General features: G+C 43.0%; 1 protein-coding gene across 1 annotated transcript in view; it reads right to left on the bottom strand.

Annotated features, from left to right (window-relative positions):
• Positions 1-687: 687 nt before the first annotated feature.
• The window catches only part of JSRP1 (junctional sarcoplasmic reticulum protein 1), a 149,369-nt gene continuing 131,487 nt past the window's right edge, over positions 688-18,569 (bottom strand). Inside the window, exons 4-5 of the mRNA XM_077271948.1 lie at positions 16,853-16,923; positions 688-3,795 (exon numbers count right to left, since the gene is read on the bottom strand). Of these exons, the coding sequence (XP_077128063.1) occupies positions 3,160-3,795; positions 16,853-16,923 (707 nt within the window). The 3' untranslated portion in view covers positions 688-3,159. The remainder of the gene's footprint in view (positions 3,796-16,852; positions 16,924-18,569) is intronic.

The raw sequence follows: 18,569 nt of genomic DNA on the forward strand, positions 1-18,569 counted from the left end.
AAGGTTCTTGGCGACGCGCAATGCATCCCTGGGAACGGAAGCCGCCGCATGCACCGCTGAGGACCGGGAGAACTCTGGGGCCGTCGGAAGGTAAGTATATCCAGATTTTTTACTTGTATTCTTTTTACACATATATGGATCCCAGGGCCTGAAGGAGAGTCTCCTCCAGACCCTGCGAACCACCTGGGACAGCTCCCTGCACCATATTCGTCGACCTCAGAGCTCCGCACTTGTCGTGCTCGGCGTATAAGACGACCCCCGACTTTTGAGAAGATTTTCAGGGGTTAAAAAGTTGTCTTATACGCCGGAAAATATGGTACTTCCCTTCAAAATTAGAAGACATGCAGCAGTTCCATCAGTTCAAACCTGGTAGGAACCAGTGGAACGCTGCTACACCCTGTTCTGTTCACTGAAGTCTGTCCAGAAGCGGTCTTTATGAAATAAGTGTGGTCAAAAAGCCATGTATCGACAAGGAAATAAGGCCAAGTGATTAGTGATGAGTGAGTATACTCCTTACTCGGGTTTCGCCGAGCATGCTCGGGTGGTCTCCGAGTATTTGGATGTGCTTGGAGATTTAGTTTTCGTCGCTGCAGCTGCATGATTTACGACCGCTAGACAGCTTGAATACATGTGGGGAATGCCTGTTTGTTAGGGAATTCCCACATGTGTTCAGCCTGTCTAGCGGTCGCAAATCATGCAGCTGCGGCGACGAAAACTAAATCTCCGAGCACGCCAAAATACTCGGAGACCACTTGAGCATGCTCGAGGAAACCCGAGTAATGAGTATACTCGCTCATCACTACAAGTGACTCAAATATGAACAAACACATAGGAACTTTGGTGTATATGGCAGTTTATATGGGGTGTACAATTTTGAAAAGCATGGCAGTAACAGAAGGCAGAAGGATTGGAGAGTGGTTGAATGAATGGTACGGTCATTTATCTAAAGTGTCCCAGGAACGATTACTCATCATGACAATGCTAGGCTACATGGTGCTGGTGCTACTGTGAGCTACCACTGTGGCTTAAACATACTCCCATGGCCTGCAGCATCTCCAGACTTGTCTACGATCGAGAACATCTGGGATGTCATTGATTGGGAATTGCAAAGGGAATTGCTAGCATCAGATCTTGATAATTTGCATGCTTAAGTGCATTCCCCATGTCATGTGTTGCTCACACTCAGTACTGAATAAATCAAGATTACTTAATTGTTTATTCCTTCTGTTCATCATTTGCTTAAGATAAAAAGGCTAAATCAAGACATGGAGGATGTGTGTAGCAATAAATCCAGGTAAAATTGCTGTGGATTTGGAATTTTTTGCATCGGAAAAGGTACAGTCATTCACTTGTAATGTAAATTGCAGTAAATTTTCAATTAAAAAAAAATCTGCACTGCAAATACATGACAATTCCATCATTACAGAAAATGCCCTATCTATAGAAAACTAGTAAGATCAACTACATGGATAAAGCTCAGCAAAGTACATGAAGTTCAGGAGGAGCACAATACATTACATGTACTGCAGGTAGAAATTGTTACAATATACAGATGTAACATATCTAAAATGAACGTGTAAAGTAAATTAATATTCTTCAGTCACTGTTCATTTCTGCTTCGAATGTAGCACAGGTGGACAGGAGTACAGTACATGGAGTACAGGTGAATTGTAGTACAATAGATGAAATACAGGTAGAACATAGGACAGTACATCTAGCACAGGTACAGCCAAATTCATGTAGTACAGGAAAGAGCAGTTCAGAAAATATAAGATTGACCCCCAATTGATGCATTCATTTTTTCCCTATTTTCCTTCTGAAAATTTGGGGTGAGTCTTATGGTCTGGTGAGTCTTATAGTCCGAAAAATACGGTACTCAATTTGTTCAAATCCCAAAATGTCATGCCTTATACAAAATCGAATAAAAGAAAGATGTTCTAACAGTTAAATTATTCCTGCCATTACATTCCTGCCATTTCCTGATCTATCTAGCTTCCTATGAGGCAGCTGTAAATGAACATGAAAATAAATAAATAATTAAATATAAAAAATATATATATTCAAATGAAAACAATTATTAGGTTGTTTTTTTTATTTTAAAAAAGCAGCTAAAAAGCAGGAACTGTGTTAAAAAAAAAAAAAAATGCATTTTTAGATTGTCCAATTCCCTGCCGGTTTAGTGCCGACACTCCAATAATCCCCACACCCTTTGCTTACTTTGCTGCAGTAATGATGTGCACAACATGCACATGACTGGTGAATCCAATCAATTGTTGTTTTTACAACAAAAGACCACCGAGGCTAGTGGTTTGCAGCGGTCACGTGTGTGTACATCATATCATCGCTGCAGCAAAGCACACAGAGAGATCGCAAGAGCACAGGAGCTGAGGCAGCAGTCATTTTATCAGGTAATGCTTATTTTTTATTTTATCACATGTCCTGCTGTTAGGCTAGTTTTTACAGAATCACAAACAACCGCTTTAATTTTTTTTCTAATAAGTAGAAGACCATTTTTATTTAAATGAAATACCAGCAAATGGATTACATTTTTATTAGGGAATTTGATATTTTTTAGAAAGTCTAACTTAGTGTTGTGTCCAGACCCATAAAGTCTCGTTTTAAACTAATATATCTTTATTACTACAATCATACCTTTACTATTTGGCCGAGTTCAGATAGGCATACTTCACTGTCTATAAACAGACTGTAATGCCTGAACTCTATCCTGGTGAAGAGACCCGAGTAGTCTGGAAAGCTGCCATTTGTCACCATCTTTCAGTTAGCCATTAAAAGGTATTAGCTACTGAGGACTCTCAAATTTTAATATTTTTCTGGACTTCGTTGAGAATTTTCAGCCTCATATGTGTCTGTATGTGAAACTGTACAGTAAGTTCGGGTCAAGAGACTTGCAGTCAGTCTGCATCTTATGGTCCGTATATGGAACCACAAAATATGTCCATCTGAAGGCAGCCATTAAGTGTTATGATGATTCTGAATCTACGCAACTGAATGACCAGGATGGGGTCTGAGTCACTGGTGATAATTATAGACCATGCAGGCTATGTTCTTCACTTCACTGCATTCTTGTCACTGGGTAAATCTTCACACATGTACCCAAAGTACTGTCCCTCAGCCAAAGAAGAAAGATGTCCAGAGGCATTATCCATAATGTCGTGAATCATGCTTCCTCTTGTAGTCCTTTTCCTGGTGATACTGCTTATAACCCTTACTCTCCTTATTCTCTTTTCTTCCCTTGTCTTGTTTGAAGTATTTATGTTGTTCTTCTTTTTCTTTTCTGTATGACTTTCCAATAAAATCCTGTTTCTTTGAGTAGTCATGTTTCTTTTCATCATATTTTTTCAGATAACTTTTTTCTTGGTATGACTTTCCTTCTGCATCTGCAAAGGACTTGATTGGTTCTTTGGGTTTCTTATGAAATGGAAATATATCCCTTTTCTGAGAACCATCCTCAGATGCTATCCGTATCTTGCCAATTTTGGCTTCCATGTATTTGTTTTTAGGCTTTAACCCCCATTGTCCAGTTGGTTTTTGACTGTCTTTACTTAACTCTGCTTCCTCATAAGTTGGTGGTTCTTTTGTTACCAAATCTTCTTCAACGCTTATTGCTTCATCCTCTTCTTCACTTGTTAGCTCCTGTTCTTCAACTGCAGGCATTTCAGATTCCTCTAACATTGGAACATCTGGTTCTTCAATATCAGGAGAATCTGGTTGCTCGACGTCAGGTAACTCTGGTTCAGATGAACCAAACCAAGCTTCAAAAAACCATGGTTCTGACTAATAGAAAGAAATTGTTAAATATCAATCAGTAAAGAGAGTTCAGAGTCAGAATGCTGATTAAAATCAACCATACTGGTATGTAAGCATGGGTCCTGTATAATGTCTAGAAGGCTAATTTAGTAGTGCATGCATTATTGCATTTAGCACAATATGCATGGCTGCTAAATATTTTAAAACTACATTGGTAAAATGTGAATGTTGCCTCATCCAGTCAAAGACATAACAGAACACTTTTAAAGGACTGTAAATAAGGATTTTAGAAACATTGAGGACTCCTAAACATTTATATCACCATTAATATATGGCCCCTGACGAAGTCATATGTGAAACGTGCACTAGGGTTGTGGGCAGTGTGTGTCAAGAGGTTTACTAGGTTGATATGGAATTGCTGGGTATTATATTTAAGGTCATCTTCTTCTTTTTCATTGACCCCAATTTCCTCCCTTTTCTGTCCTGATTTTGCACTGAAATATTATAATGAAATTTTGAAAGTGCCCTGGATGAAGCTGCACATCCTTCATTTAGAACAACTCAGCACAGACAGCGACAAACCTGGCATATGCTGCAAATACATTTTCTCCAGCAGTGTTCCAGGTGCACCAAAAGTCTGTGGAGAAAATTCAATCTGGCTGAAGATTTCATCCATTATAAATTTATGCTTAAAACATACATCTCTGGCCCTCACATCTCCAAACAAACCTACTTCAACACACTCATCACTATCCAACAATCCTAAAAGACTGCAATATATTTCATTCTCTCCTCAATTCTCTCCTCAATCTGAGTGCTTCACACCTGAACGCACTTAGTTTTCCATATATTGCATAGCTAAAGTCTGCATGACTTTAGTCTGCAGTGTGATTTCTAGAAGTGTGTTCTAAAAGTGTGGATTACATTAGAATTAAAACCTGAAAGATGTATACAGACTGTGCCCTGCTACCTACCACCATCGCACTCTAACAAGCATCTCTATTCTTCCAACAGGTATGTTCATCCACCCAGCTCTCCTGCTATGAAGTGCACATAGTACATCACCCAGCTTTGCACACAGACTTTCCTCTGCTCCTAGCATTTTCATGGTATGTTCATCCACCCAGCTCTCCTGCTATGAAGTGCACATAGTACATCACCCAGCTTTGTACACAGACTTTCCTCTGCTCCTAGCATTTTCATGGTATGTTCATCCACCCAGCTCTCCTGCTATGAAGTGCACATAGTACATCACCCAGCTTTGCACACAGACTTTCCTCTGCTCCTAGCATTTTAATGGTATGTTCATCCACCCAGCTCTCCTGCTATGAAGTGCACATAGTACATCACCCAGCTTTGCACACAGACTTTCCTCTGCTCCTAGCATTTTCATGGTATGTTCATCCACCCAGCTCTCCTGCTATGAAGTGCACATAGTACATCACCCAGCTTTGCACACAGACTTTCCTCTGCTCCTAGCATTTTCATGGTATGTTCATCCACCCAGCTCTCCTGCTATGAAGTGCACATAGTACATCACCCAGCTTTGCACACAGACTTTCCTCTGCTCCTAGCATTTTCATGGTATGTTCATCCACCCAGCTCTCCTGCTATGAAGTGCACATAGTACATCACCCAGCTTTGCACACAGACTTTCCTCTGCTCCTAGCATTTTCATGGTATGCCTTTCAGCTAACCCCAACTTACCCTGTGATATTTATGACCTTGTTTACGTAGGCTTGATTGTATGCATCTGGTCCACCCTTAATTCTCTGACCAAGATGAGCAGAGACCACTCCTCTCTGCTTCACACCTGAACGCACTTAGGCTACGTTCACACTAGCGTTGTGCGCCGCTGCGTCGGCGACGCAATGCACAACGCACGCAAAAACGCGTCAAAACGCACGCAAAAACGCTGCGTTTTGCGACGCATGCGTTGGTTTTTGCCGAAAATCGGACGCAAGAAAAATGCAACTTGTTGCGTTTTCTTGGTCCGACGCTTGCGGCAAAAAAGACGCATGTGTCGCACAACGCAACAAAAAAAAACGCATGCGTCCCCCATGTTAAGTATAGGGGCGCATGACGCATGCGTCGCCGCTGCGTCGCCGACGCAAACCCGACGCACATTAGCTTAACGCTAATGTGAACGTAGCCTTAGTTGTACATATATTGCATAGCTAAAGCCTGCATGACTTTAGTCTGCAGTGTGATTTCTAGAAGTGTGTTCTAAAAGTGTGGATTACATTAGAATTAAAACCTGAATTGAACCTGAAGGGAACTGAAGGTAACTGGCCAGTCACTGCAAACAATGTTTCTGTTTATTTTCACTTTCACCCCTATCATCTTTCACTTTCTGCTACCTCCCCCAATCCCCACACCAAGTAAGGAACTGTTCATCTCCTCTTCAATCCTCCCCATCCATCTCACCTCCTCCTCTGAACTGTTCCTCAACATACAATCTGTCTCAAAGCACAGGCAGCCCCCTCATGCCCTCTCCTGCTCCCACCTGCTAACACTATCTCTGCTCCTTCTCACTGCTGGTGATATCTCTCCAAATCCTGGGCCTCCTCACCATATTCCCACAGTCATTTCTACCTCCCATCCACGCTCCATCACAAACTTCCGTACCCTCTCTAACCTTATACCCATTCGCCCAGCCCCCACTTCCCCAGTCCCACTAACAGGAGCTCTGTGGAACGCTCGCTCTGTCTGTAACAAGCTTTCCTACATCCATGATCTCTTTGTTACTACCAAACTCTCCTTCCTCGCCATCACCGAAACCTGGCTCACCCCTTCTGACACAGCCTCCCCTGCTGCACTCTCTTACGGTGGCTTCCACCTTTCTCACACACCCCGCCCCAGCAGCAAACATGGCGGAGGAGTTGGTTTTCTCCTGTCAGATAACTGCTCCTTCACCCCAATCCCACTGCCACCCTCTGTTACCCTCCCTTCTTTTGAGGTGCACTCTGTGCGCATCAACTCCCCCTCCAACCTCCAAGTAGCTGCCATTTACCGCCCCCCAGGGGTAGCCACCACCTTCTTTGACCACTTCACCACCTGGCTACTTCATTTCCTTTCCGCGGACATCCCCACTATCATCATGGGCGATTTCAACATCCCCATTGACACTTCCCTCTCAGCTGCCACTAAACTTCTATCTCTCACTTCCTCCTTCGGCCTCACTCAATGGTCTTCTGCAGCCACTCACAAAGATGGTCACACACTGGACCTCATCTTCACCCGCCTCTGCTCCCTATCTAACCTCTCTAACTCACCTCTTCCACTCTCTGACCACAACCTTCTCACATTCTCATCTCTCTCCACTCCATGTCTACAATCCCCACCCCACAAACTTTCACATCCTCGCAGAAATCTTAAACATCTTGACCTACATTCATTCTCGGAATCCCTCCTCCCTCTCACAGACATAAGTTCCATACACAATGCGGATGACGCTGCCGCTCTATATAACACCACAATAGCTGTAGCTTTGGAATCTGCTGCCCCACTTACACATACCAAAGCTCGCAAAATCAACAGACAGCCCTGGCACACCAGCCTGACCAAAGAACTGAGGCGAGCTTCCAGGGCTGCTGAGCGCAGATGGAAAAGATCCCACTCCAACGACCACTTCATCGCATTCAAACAGTCCCTCACTACTTTCAAGACCACACTCGCCACAGCTAAACAAACCTACTTCTCATCTCTCATATCCTCCCTGTCTCACAACCCTAAACTGTTATTCAACACCTTCAATTCTCTCCTCCGTCCCCCAGCACCTCCTCCCTCCCCACTTATCTCAGCTGAAGACTTTGCCTCATTTTTCAAGCAGAAGATTGATAGCAACAGAGACAGTTTTGGTCAACAAGCCCCAGAGCCCTTCTTCCCGACTTCCCAGCCCTCCACCTCCAAAACCAACTTCTCCACCATTACAGAAGATCAACTCTCCACTCTACTCTCAAGATCGCATCTCACCACCTGTGCACTTGACCCGCTCCCATCCCACCTCATCCCAAACCTCACCACAGTCTTCATCCCAACCCTAACCCATCTCTTCAACCTATCACTAACAACTGGTGTTTTCCCCTCAAGCTTTAAACATGCCTCCATCACACCTATCCTCAAAAAGCCCTCTCTTGACTCATCCTCTGTATCTAGCTATCGCCCTATATCACTTCTCCCTTATGCCTCCAAACTACTGGAACAACACGTTTACCTTGAACTGTCCTCCCATCTCTCTTCTTGCTCCCTCTTTGACCGCTTACAATCTGGCTTCCGGTCACACCATTCCACTGAAACTGCCCTAACTAAGGTCACCAACGACCTCTTAACCGCCAAGAGCAAGCGACACTACTCTGTTCTCCTCCTCCTCGACCTGTCGGCTGCCTTTGACACAGTGGACCATTCCCTATTATTACAGACCCTCTCATCCCTTGGCATCACAGACTTGGCCCTATCCTGGATCTCATCATACCTAACAGACTGGACATTCAGCGTCTCCCACTCACACACCACCTCCTCACCTCGCCCCCTATCTGTCGGAGTCCCGCAAGGTTCAGTCCTTGGGCCCCTGCTCTTCGCCATTTACACCTTTGGCCTGGGACAGCTCATAGAATCTCATGGCTTTCAGTATCACCTCTATGCTGATGACACACAGATCTATATCTCTGGACCAGATATCACCTCCCTACTAACCAGAGTCCCTCAATGTCTGTCCACTATTTCATCCTTCTTCTCCGCTAGATTTCTGAAACTTAACATGGACAAAACAGAATTCATCATCTTTCCCCCATCTCACGCGACCCCCCCAACGAACCTAACCATTACAGTAAATGGCTGCCCACTCTCCCCAGTCCCACAAGCTCGCTGCCTCGGGGTAATCATTGACGCTGATCTCTCCTTCAAACCACATATCCAAGCCCTTTCCACTTCCTGCCGACTTCAACTAAAAAATATTTCACGAATCCGTTCATTCCTCAACCAAGAATCTGCAAAAACCCTAGTCCATGCCCTCATCATCTCTCGCCTTGACTACTGCAACCTCCTGCTCTGTCGCCTCCCCTCGAACACTCTCGCACCCCTCCATTCTACTCTAAACTCTGCTGCCCGACTAATCCACCTGTCCCCCCGCTATTCCCCGGCCTCTCCCCTCTGTCAATCCCTCCACTGGCTCCCCATTGCCCAGAGACTCCAGTACAAAACCCTAACCATGACATACAAAGCCATCCACAACCTGTCTCCTCCATACATCTGTGACCTCGTCTCCCGGTACTTACCTACACGCAACCGCCGATCCTCACAAGATCTCCTTCTCTACTCCCCTCTTATCTCCTCTTCCCACAATCGCATACAAGATTTCTCTCGCATATCACCCCTACTCTGGAACCCTCTACCACAACACATCAGACTCTCGCCTACCATCGAAACCTTCAAAAAGAACCTGAAGACCCACCTCTTCTGTCAAGCCTACAACCTGCAGTAACCACCGATCAACCAAACCGCTGCATGACCAGCTCTATCCTCACCTACTGTATTCTCACCCATCCCTTGTAGATTGTGAGCCTTCGCGGGCAGGGTCCTCACTCCTCCTGTACCAGTTATGACTTGTATTGTTCAAGATTATTGTACTTGTTTTTATTATGTATACCCCTCCCCACATGTAAAGCGCCATGGAATAAATGGCGCTATAACAATAAATAATAATAATAACCGACAGGACATTTTTTTCCCTAATATGCACTGTCCTCCCTCCCACACTGCATCTAACTCACTTTCTGTCTTTGAACCGGTCTTGGTAGAAGAAGTTAACAGGCTCCTTGCATCTTCTCTCCCAACTACCGACACCAGCGACCCTATTCCATCACATCTCCTTCAGTCTCTTTCCCTCAGCTATCACCACTCACCTAACTAAAATATTCAATCTCTTTCTCTCAATTGGTACCTTTCCCTCCTCATTTAAAAATGCCAGCATACATCCATTACTTAAAAAAACATCCCTCGACCAGAACTGCACTGCTAACTACCGACCTGTCTCTAATCGTCCCTTGATCTTTAAACTCCTGGAACACTTCCTGGTCCATTCCCATCAAATCCGTCATCTCTCAGATAACGCTCTTCTTGACCCTTTACAATCTGTTTTCACTCCTTACACTCTACTGAAACTGCCCTCACTAAAGTCTCTAATGATCTACTAACAGCTAATGTCCACTACTGTCTGCTGATTCTCCTGGATCTCTCTGCAGCATTCAACACTGTGGATCACCAGCTCCTCCATCAGCCTCAAGAGGACTGCACTCTCCTGATTCTCCTCCTACCTCTCTGACCAAACCTTTACTGTATCTTTTGCTGGCTCCTCTTCCTTTCCTTTTCCCCTTACTGTTGGGGTTCCTCAAGGATCAGTCTTAGGCCCCCTTCTCTTCTTCTTATATACTGCCCCTACTGGACAAACCATCAGAAGATTTGGTTTTTAGTAACATTTCTAAGCTGACAAGACCCAATTATACACATTGTCTCCTGACATCACCTCTGCATTACTACAAATAACAAGTGATTATCTTTCCACTATATCGTTATGTCCTCCAGCTATCAAACTGAATCTGTCAAAAATTGAACTCCTTGTGTTTCCTCCTCCCTACACTAACCCACCTATGCCTGATATTGCTATCTCCGTGTATGGTTCTACCATTACTCCTCAGCAGCACTCCCTCTGTCTTGAGGTCATATATGATGCAGGTTTTTCATTCACCCAGTACATCTGATCATTCACTTGCTCATGTCACCTACAGCTCAAAAACAGTTCTAGAATTTGAACTTTTCTTACCTTTGACTCTGCAAAAACTCTTACTGTAGCTCTTATTCTGGAATATTGCAATTCTCTTCTTATCAGTCTCCCTCCTACTAAACTCTTCCCTCTCCAATCCATCTTGAATGAAGCAGCCAGGATCATATTCCTTTCCAATCGTTACACTGATTCCTCTACCCTGTGCCAGTCACTGCACTGGTTGCCCATCCTCTACAGAGTCCAATATAGACTTATCAATCTTACCTACTTGGTTCAGTATCATCCTACAACTCCTCCCTCATCTTAGTCTGTCTACCACACTACCCGTGCCCTCCGTTCTGCTAATAACCTAGGACTAACATCTTCAATAATAGGAACCTCCCACTTTGTCTCAAAGACTTTTCACATGCTGTACCAATTCTTTGGGATGCACTACACAGGGCAATTCAATGATTAATTCCCAATACCCACAGTTATAAGAGTAGCCTAAAAATGAATTTCTTTAGACAGGCCTATCGCTTCACCTAACTATCCTCGTTTTGCCAATATAACATTTTCTGCAAAATCAGGACCATGTGTTCACAAACCAGTTCATGCAGCCATATAAGAATACCCTATTCATTATATTGATGACTAGCCTATACAACACAAGCACTTTTTACCTTTTACCTTTTGTGCCTCTTCTATTTCCTCACAGATTCTAAGCTTGCAAACAGGGCCCTCACTCCACATGGTATCTGCTGAATTATGTGTTACCTTGTAATGTCTTTATTGTCTGTACAAGTCCCCTCTAAAATGTAAAGTGCAGATGAATATATTGGCGCTATAGAAATAAAAATTATTATTATTCTTTTATTATGTGACTATTGAGTGATAATCGTTGATTATGAAATGATATAAACTTGTTTCTCAATCACACCACAACCCTAAATGATCCTGCAATTGAATATATTAAAGAAGGTCTTTCACTAGTTTGAGCATGTTAACACTTTCTTGACATATGATGTATATTTAACAGCCATGGGTGGAGCAGTGCTCGGCCCGCAGCGGTTACCTGCTAAATCCCACTTTCAATCTTTGTTAGTGGGGACTTAACACGAGCCGACAGAGGTGCAAGTCATTCCATGCGCTCATCACTGAGCCTGTGACATGATCGCAGAGCGCTGATGGGTTGCAATGAAAGCACAATCATTACTTGCTTACATCGCAAGTAATCGGACGTTTGCAGCTTCAAGTTCCTTAAGGGAGCTAACAAATACGGTAAAAAGTTTAAAAAAATATGAAAAAAATAAAAAACACAAAAAGTTCTAATCACCCATCTTTTGCCCAATTGAAAATTAAACAATTAAATCAAAATAAAAATACACATATTTGGACATTTCTGAATGCAGTTATACTAATCTATCAAAATATAAAATAAATTAATCCAATAAAAAAAACAGCGTAACGAGAAAAAAAATCAAAAACGCCAGAATTACGTTTTTTTTTGGCAGCCGCAAATATTGCAATAAGAGGTGATCAAAACATCACCCATATCCCACAAAATGAAAACGTTATTTACAACCAAGCAAAGGTTTTTTTACATAATTTAATTTCCGAAAATAAATTATCACTTAAATAAAAAAGAAAAAATACAGTATACATGTTTGGCATCTACATACTCGTATTTATCTGGATAATTATATTGTTAGATCACTTTTACCATACATCGAACATGGTAAATAAACAAGAAAAAATTGTGGAATTGCACTTTTTGCAATTTCACCACAACAGGAATGGTTTTCCAATTTTCCAGTTTACTATATTGCAAAATGAATGTCATTTAAAAGTACAACTCTTCTCGCAAAATACAAGCCCTCATAAAGCTATATTGAATGAAAAACAAAAAAAGTTACGGCTCTAGGAAAAAGAGGCGGAAAAAACAGAAAAAACTAAAGCGGAAAATGGCCCGGAGGTGAAAGGTTTAAACTGGCCACTTCATGGCATAGTGACTGCAGAGCTGAGGAAATCATATATTTTACTTGCGCCTATCAGTTGCAGAGATATTAGCTTGCAAATATTACATTATAGATTATGATAAGCCGAACTGGGCATTACCGGAGATTTGTCCCACAATAGCTTAGAACAGGGTTTCCCCAGTGTGAGACATGTAATCACTGGCAGTACAAAATGCTGGAAGTAGAGCTTTCATCTGAAATTATTCAGTGTGGTAGAAGGGGATTACAGCTGAGTTTGGCTTTGTCTCATTACAAACACTTCCGGCAGCTCTACTCTCACAGTGCTGTCAGCAATTTTGTACTGTCCCTCACCCCACACTGAGTTCCTGAGATGCATGCGGAAAAAGTGTTAGTAATCACACTCATCTGTGATCTACTTATGGCACTTTAGATGCATCTTAAGTTCAGGCAGCTCAGAAAAACTTAAAATGTGTATGTTTAAAGTAAGTAAGTCATGTTGACAATGGTATTTTATCTGCAGGCAGGGTTTTATAGAGCACAAGGAGCTGATCAGATTGACATTCACTTTTGTTGATAAAGTTTCATTAAACTTGCATTTTATTAATTGAACTCCCCTATACAGAGTCTTGACAAAGGTGTTAATATATTAACACTAGTGATGAGCGAATATACTTGTTACTCGAGATTTCTCGAGCACGCTCAGGGGTCCTCAGAGTATTTTTTAGTACTCGGAGATTTAGTTTTTCTTGCCGCAGCTGAATGATTTACATCTGTTAGCCAGCATAAGTACATGTGGGGGTTGCCTGGTTGCTAGGGAATCCCTACATGTACTTATTGCTGGCTAACAGATGTAAATCATTCAGCTGAGGTAAAAAAAACTAAAACTCCGAGCACTAATACTCGGAGGACCCCCGAGCTTGCTCGAGAAATCTCGAGTAACGAGTATATTCGCTCATCACTAATTAACACCTCATGAACTTTTGAACTTCTCAACATTTTTTCACTTTACACCAACAAACGTAAATGTATTTATTGGGATTTTATGTGATATACCGACACAAAGTTTAAAGTATGTGTGAAATGTAAAGTACATGATACATAGTTTTCTAAATATTTGAAAAATATAAATCTGAAAATTGTGACATGCATTTGTATTCAGCCCCCTGAATAAATACTTTGTAGGACCATCTTTCGCTGCAATCATGGTCGACATCAGGGCAATTACTACCCTTACTGGTATAAGGGGCCCGGTGAGCAGAAGTAAGGAGGAGGGGCCAAGACTGCCTGAGACACGTTCTTTTGCTTCTCCTCACCAAGCCCCGGGGGCAGCATCAGTCAGTCATCTTTATTTGCTAACACAGCAGCGCACACATGCACGATGTATAAACACAGCCCTACATGGTGCGTGTCTGTGATTGGCTGTGAAGCTCCTCCTCACCACTTCCTGGACCTCCTTTTCCGCGCCAGTGACAGGAGAGGTCCCTGCCCTGCTAATTCCTAACTACATGACTCCCTCCCCCATTTCCTTTCCTCTATAATGAAGAAAGGAGTGAGTATATATGTGTATATACAGTGTGAATAGTGTGTGTGCAGGCTGTATGTTGTACTGTGAGCATATATGTGTATATTTAAATACACCTAACCACCTGCCTGTTTTCCTCAGTCTCCACTCCTTTTTCTTTGATTGACAGATCTGGCTTCATAGAGCCAGAGAATGGTCAAGATAGATGGAAACCAAGCAGGTGGTAAGGTGTACTTAAATGATTAGCCCTGTCATGAAGTACTGACCACCTGTACTTGGTTAGAACAGTCATTCTGTGCTCACAGAGTTCCTTTAATGAGATTTAGGTCTGGACTGTGGATTGGCCATTCAAACCCATGAATATGCTTTGATTGTAAACCATTACTTTGTAGCTCTGGCAGTATAATTAGGGCCATTCTCCTGCTGGAAGATGACTATGTCCAAATCTCAGATATTTTGCAGACTCCAACAGGTTTTCCTCCAGGATTGTCCTGTTTTTAACTCCATCCATCTTCCCATCAACTCTGATCAGCTTTTCTGTCCCTGCTCAATTAAAGCATCCCCACAGTATTATGCTGCCTCCACAATGTTTGTTGGTGGGGAACATGTTTTCAGGGTGATGTGCAATGTTAGTTTTCTGCCACACATAGCGTTTTGAATGTAGCCCAAAAAGTTCAACTTTTGTCTCATCTGACCAGAGCACCTTCTTCCGCATGCTATCTGTGTCCCCTACATTACTTTTTGCTAACTACAAATGGGACTTCTTCTGGCTTGCTTTCAAAACTGGCTTTCTTCTCGCCACTCTTCCATAAAGGCCAGATTTGTGGAGTATACGACTAATAGTTGTCCTGTAGACAGATTCTCCCACCTGAGCAGTGGATCTTTGCAGCCCCTCCAGAGTGACCATAGGCCTCTTGGCTGCTTCTCTAAGGCTAGGGTCACATTGCGTTAAGGCAGTCCGTTTAGCGCATAGCGCTACGGACTGCGCTAACGCAATGTCCCAAAAGGGATCGCGTTAGCCGATCCCGCTAGCGCAGATCCCCGATCTGCGCTAGCGAGGAACGGACCGCGAACGCTGCTCAAATGACGGCACATCGCTAGCGCACGCCCAATGTGGGCGGGCGCTAGCGACGCGTTCACCATTACAGGCTATGGCGGCGTTAACGGACTACGTTAACACCGCGTTATGCCGCGGTGTAACGTAGTCCGTTAAACGCGGTCACATAACGCAATGTGACCCTAGCCTAATTAGTGGTCTCCTTGCTTGCGATGTCAGTTTGGGTGAATAGCCATGTCTTGGTAGGTTTGCAGTTGTGGCATACTCCTTTCAATTTTGGATGGTAGATTGAACAGTGCTCCGTGAGATGTTCAGAGATTGGGCTATTTTTTTATAACCTAATCCTGCTTTGCTCTTCTCCACATCTTTATCCCTGACCTGTCTGGTGTGTTCTTTGGTTTTCATGATGGTGTTTGATCCCTAATGTTCTCAAACAAACCTCTGAGGCATTGACAGAACAGCTGTAGTTATAGCGAGAATAAATTACACATGCAATTTAATTATGTGAATTCTAGAGGCAATTGGTCACTGAGTATTCTTTTAGGGGTAACAGATTACAGGGGCTGAATACAAATAAACTTCATAATTTTCAGTTATATATTTTTAAAATATTTTGAAAACCATGTATCATTTCCTTTATCTTACACAAGTACTTGTTACAATTTTATTGGGATTATATGTGATATACCAACACATTTATATACAATATATATGGCCAATGGCAAGTCTTATTCAATGATTGATTGAAAGTCTTCCTTGTACGACTGTGCATGCAGATAGTTGTCAATTACTGAATAGGACCTCTCACTATACGGATATGTATACCAGCACCCGGGATTTCAGTGAATAAAATAGAAGTCACACTGAAACTTTTCCAACAAAACTTTTTATCATTCTACTCAGCTTTTTTTTCTCTATATCATGCTGACCATAGACCGGACAGGTTCCCTTTAAAAATCCGGAATGGATTGAACAATCTTGGACAGATTACTTAAGGTACCTTCACACTGAACAACTTAACAACGATAACGATAGCGATCCGTGACGTTGCAGAGTCCTGGATAGCGATATCGTTGTGTTTGACACGCAGCAGCGATCAGGATCCTGCTGTGACATCGTTGGTCGGAGCTAGAAGGCCAGCACCTTATTTCGTTGCTGGATCACCCGCTGACATTGCTGAGTCGGCGTGTGTGACGCCGATTCAGCGATGTCTTCTCTGGTAACCAGGGTAAACATCGGGTTACTAAGTGCAGGGCCGCGCTTGGTAACCCGATGTTTACCCTGGTTACCAGTGTAAATGTAAAAAAAACAAACACTACATACTTACATTCCGGTGTCTGTCGCGTCCCCCGGCGTCCGCTTCCCTGCACTGTGTCAGCGCCGGCCGGCCGTAAAGCAGAGCACAGCAGTGACGTCACCGCTCTGCTTTACGGCCGGCGCTTACACAGTGCAGGGAAGCGGACGCCGGGAGACGCGACAGACACCGGAATGTAAGTATGTAGTGTTTGGTTTTTTTTACATTTACAATGGTAACCAGGGTAAACATCGGGTTACTAAGCGCGGCCCTGCGCTTAGTAACCCGATGTTTACCCTGGTTACCCGGGGACTTCGGCATCGTTGGTCGCTGGAGAGCTGTGTGACAGCTCTCCAGCGACCACACAACGACGAAACAGCGACGCTGCAGCGATCGGCATCGTTGTCTATATCGCTGCAGCGTCGCTTAATGTGACGGTACCACGTCTGCTGTTACCTAGCTAGGTTCTTACCAGCTCATCAGTTTGATCTTTTGGAGTCCAGGCTTCAGCTTCTACATCTGCTACGTCATCCTCGACAACATCTGAAGAGTAAATGATAAGTCTTAATTAATTCTGCTGTATGGGAGACAGAATTATAACCTAGCTTTCTCCTGCGTCTGTATTAGCTGCTTTCAGCAGATCCACACCTTACAAAGCTGCCCATTATTGATATGGTCAATAGTTGAATTCTCCTGAAAACATAGAGATGGTAGATGTACGGTATTTAACTTGTGTTGCTGTTGAAATATATTTATCCATGCACTTCATTGTAATGTACTTCACATGACATGATAGACACATAAATGGAATATTATTTTAAAGTAGCTTTTTTTTTTTTAGGTCAGGCACAAGTTGGTTGTTAACTTGAATTGCATTTATGTTATCTCCTTCCCGTCAAGGCTAATTTTTGCTCCAAATTTTTTTTCCTACTCTTCTTCCAGGTAATTCTTAAGGTCAGTATGATTACAGTGATACTAAATGCTTAAATCATTTTCTTTATTTAACCCCTACCTGACTAGGCAATTTTCCATTCTTGTGCTTAATAATTAAATAACAGCGATCGGAGCGCCATACCCAGGCACCAGATCTGTGTTGTACTTATGTAAAAAATGATTTGTGGTGACAATTTTGGGGTACATACGATGTTTTAATCGCATCCTATTGTATTTTTTGGTGAAATTATGGTGATCGAAAAACTTAAATTCTGGAGAGCTTTTTTTTCTTTCTTTACCGCTTATACTGTATGTGTAAATTTATTGTTTTGTTAGACTGGACTTTTATGGATGCAGTGATACCAAAGTTTAATTTGTAATGTGTTTTTTATGGAGTGGTGATTTTAATTTTTCTATTTTGTTTGTCTAAAAAAAAATAAAAAAATTTTTGTTGCTTTATTTTTCATTCCCTTGGACTAGTCTGCTTCCTCTATATACTGCAATCCCACTGTATTGAAGTATACATGAAATCATGGTCTCGTATGAATACAAGAATGATATGATATGCGTGGGATTCCTGTATTTCCAGCGCTATGACTTACCCCCCCCCAACTACCCATCTACTATCCTTATGCTGGCTGCTGGGGGGGCGAGACACACGGTGAGAGGGGCGGTGCTTCTACTTGGCACACAACTAAGAAGAGGAGGCACGCAGCATCCTCCTCTTCTCTGTGTGCAGATCTGCTCCCAATGTCCGACCAGCCAGGACCTGGAGGGGGAGGAGCAGCAGCGTGCAGAGCAGCAGCAGAACAGGATGAGAGGTAGCGACCCTGTATGCACACTGCCCTGCACACTCCAGGTAACCTGTCCAGCAGCCCATCTCAACTTTTGCTGTGCTGAGATAAATAAGTAGGGGGGTGGTTGGCATTTTACAAATGATAAATTAAACATGGCAGGTTAGAATATGTGTGTTTTCCTATGCGTGTGAGCACGCATGTGTGTTTTCTCACGTGTGTCATCGTGCATGTGTGTGCATTTTCCAATATGTGCATGTGTTTTGCAGTGTGGGTGAGCGTGCATGTGTGAGCGTCCATGTGTGTGGCTTTCCTATGTCTTTGAGCGTGCATGTGTGTGTCTTTTGCAATGTGTGTGGGCGTGCACGTGTGTATTTTACAATGGGTGCGTGCATGTGTGCGTATTTTACAATGGGTGCGTGCATGTGTGTCTTTTGCAATGTGTGCGTGTGTTTTTACAGT

The sequence above is a fragment of the Ranitomeya variabilis genome, chromosome 1, assembly GCF_051348905.1.
Source record: "Ranitomeya variabilis isolate aRanVar5 chromosome 1, aRanVar5.hap1, whole genome shotgun sequence".
In the NCBI taxonomy this organism is placed as follows: domain Eukaryota; kingdom Metazoa; phylum Chordata; class Amphibia; order Anura; family Dendrobatidae; genus Ranitomeya; species Ranitomeya variabilis.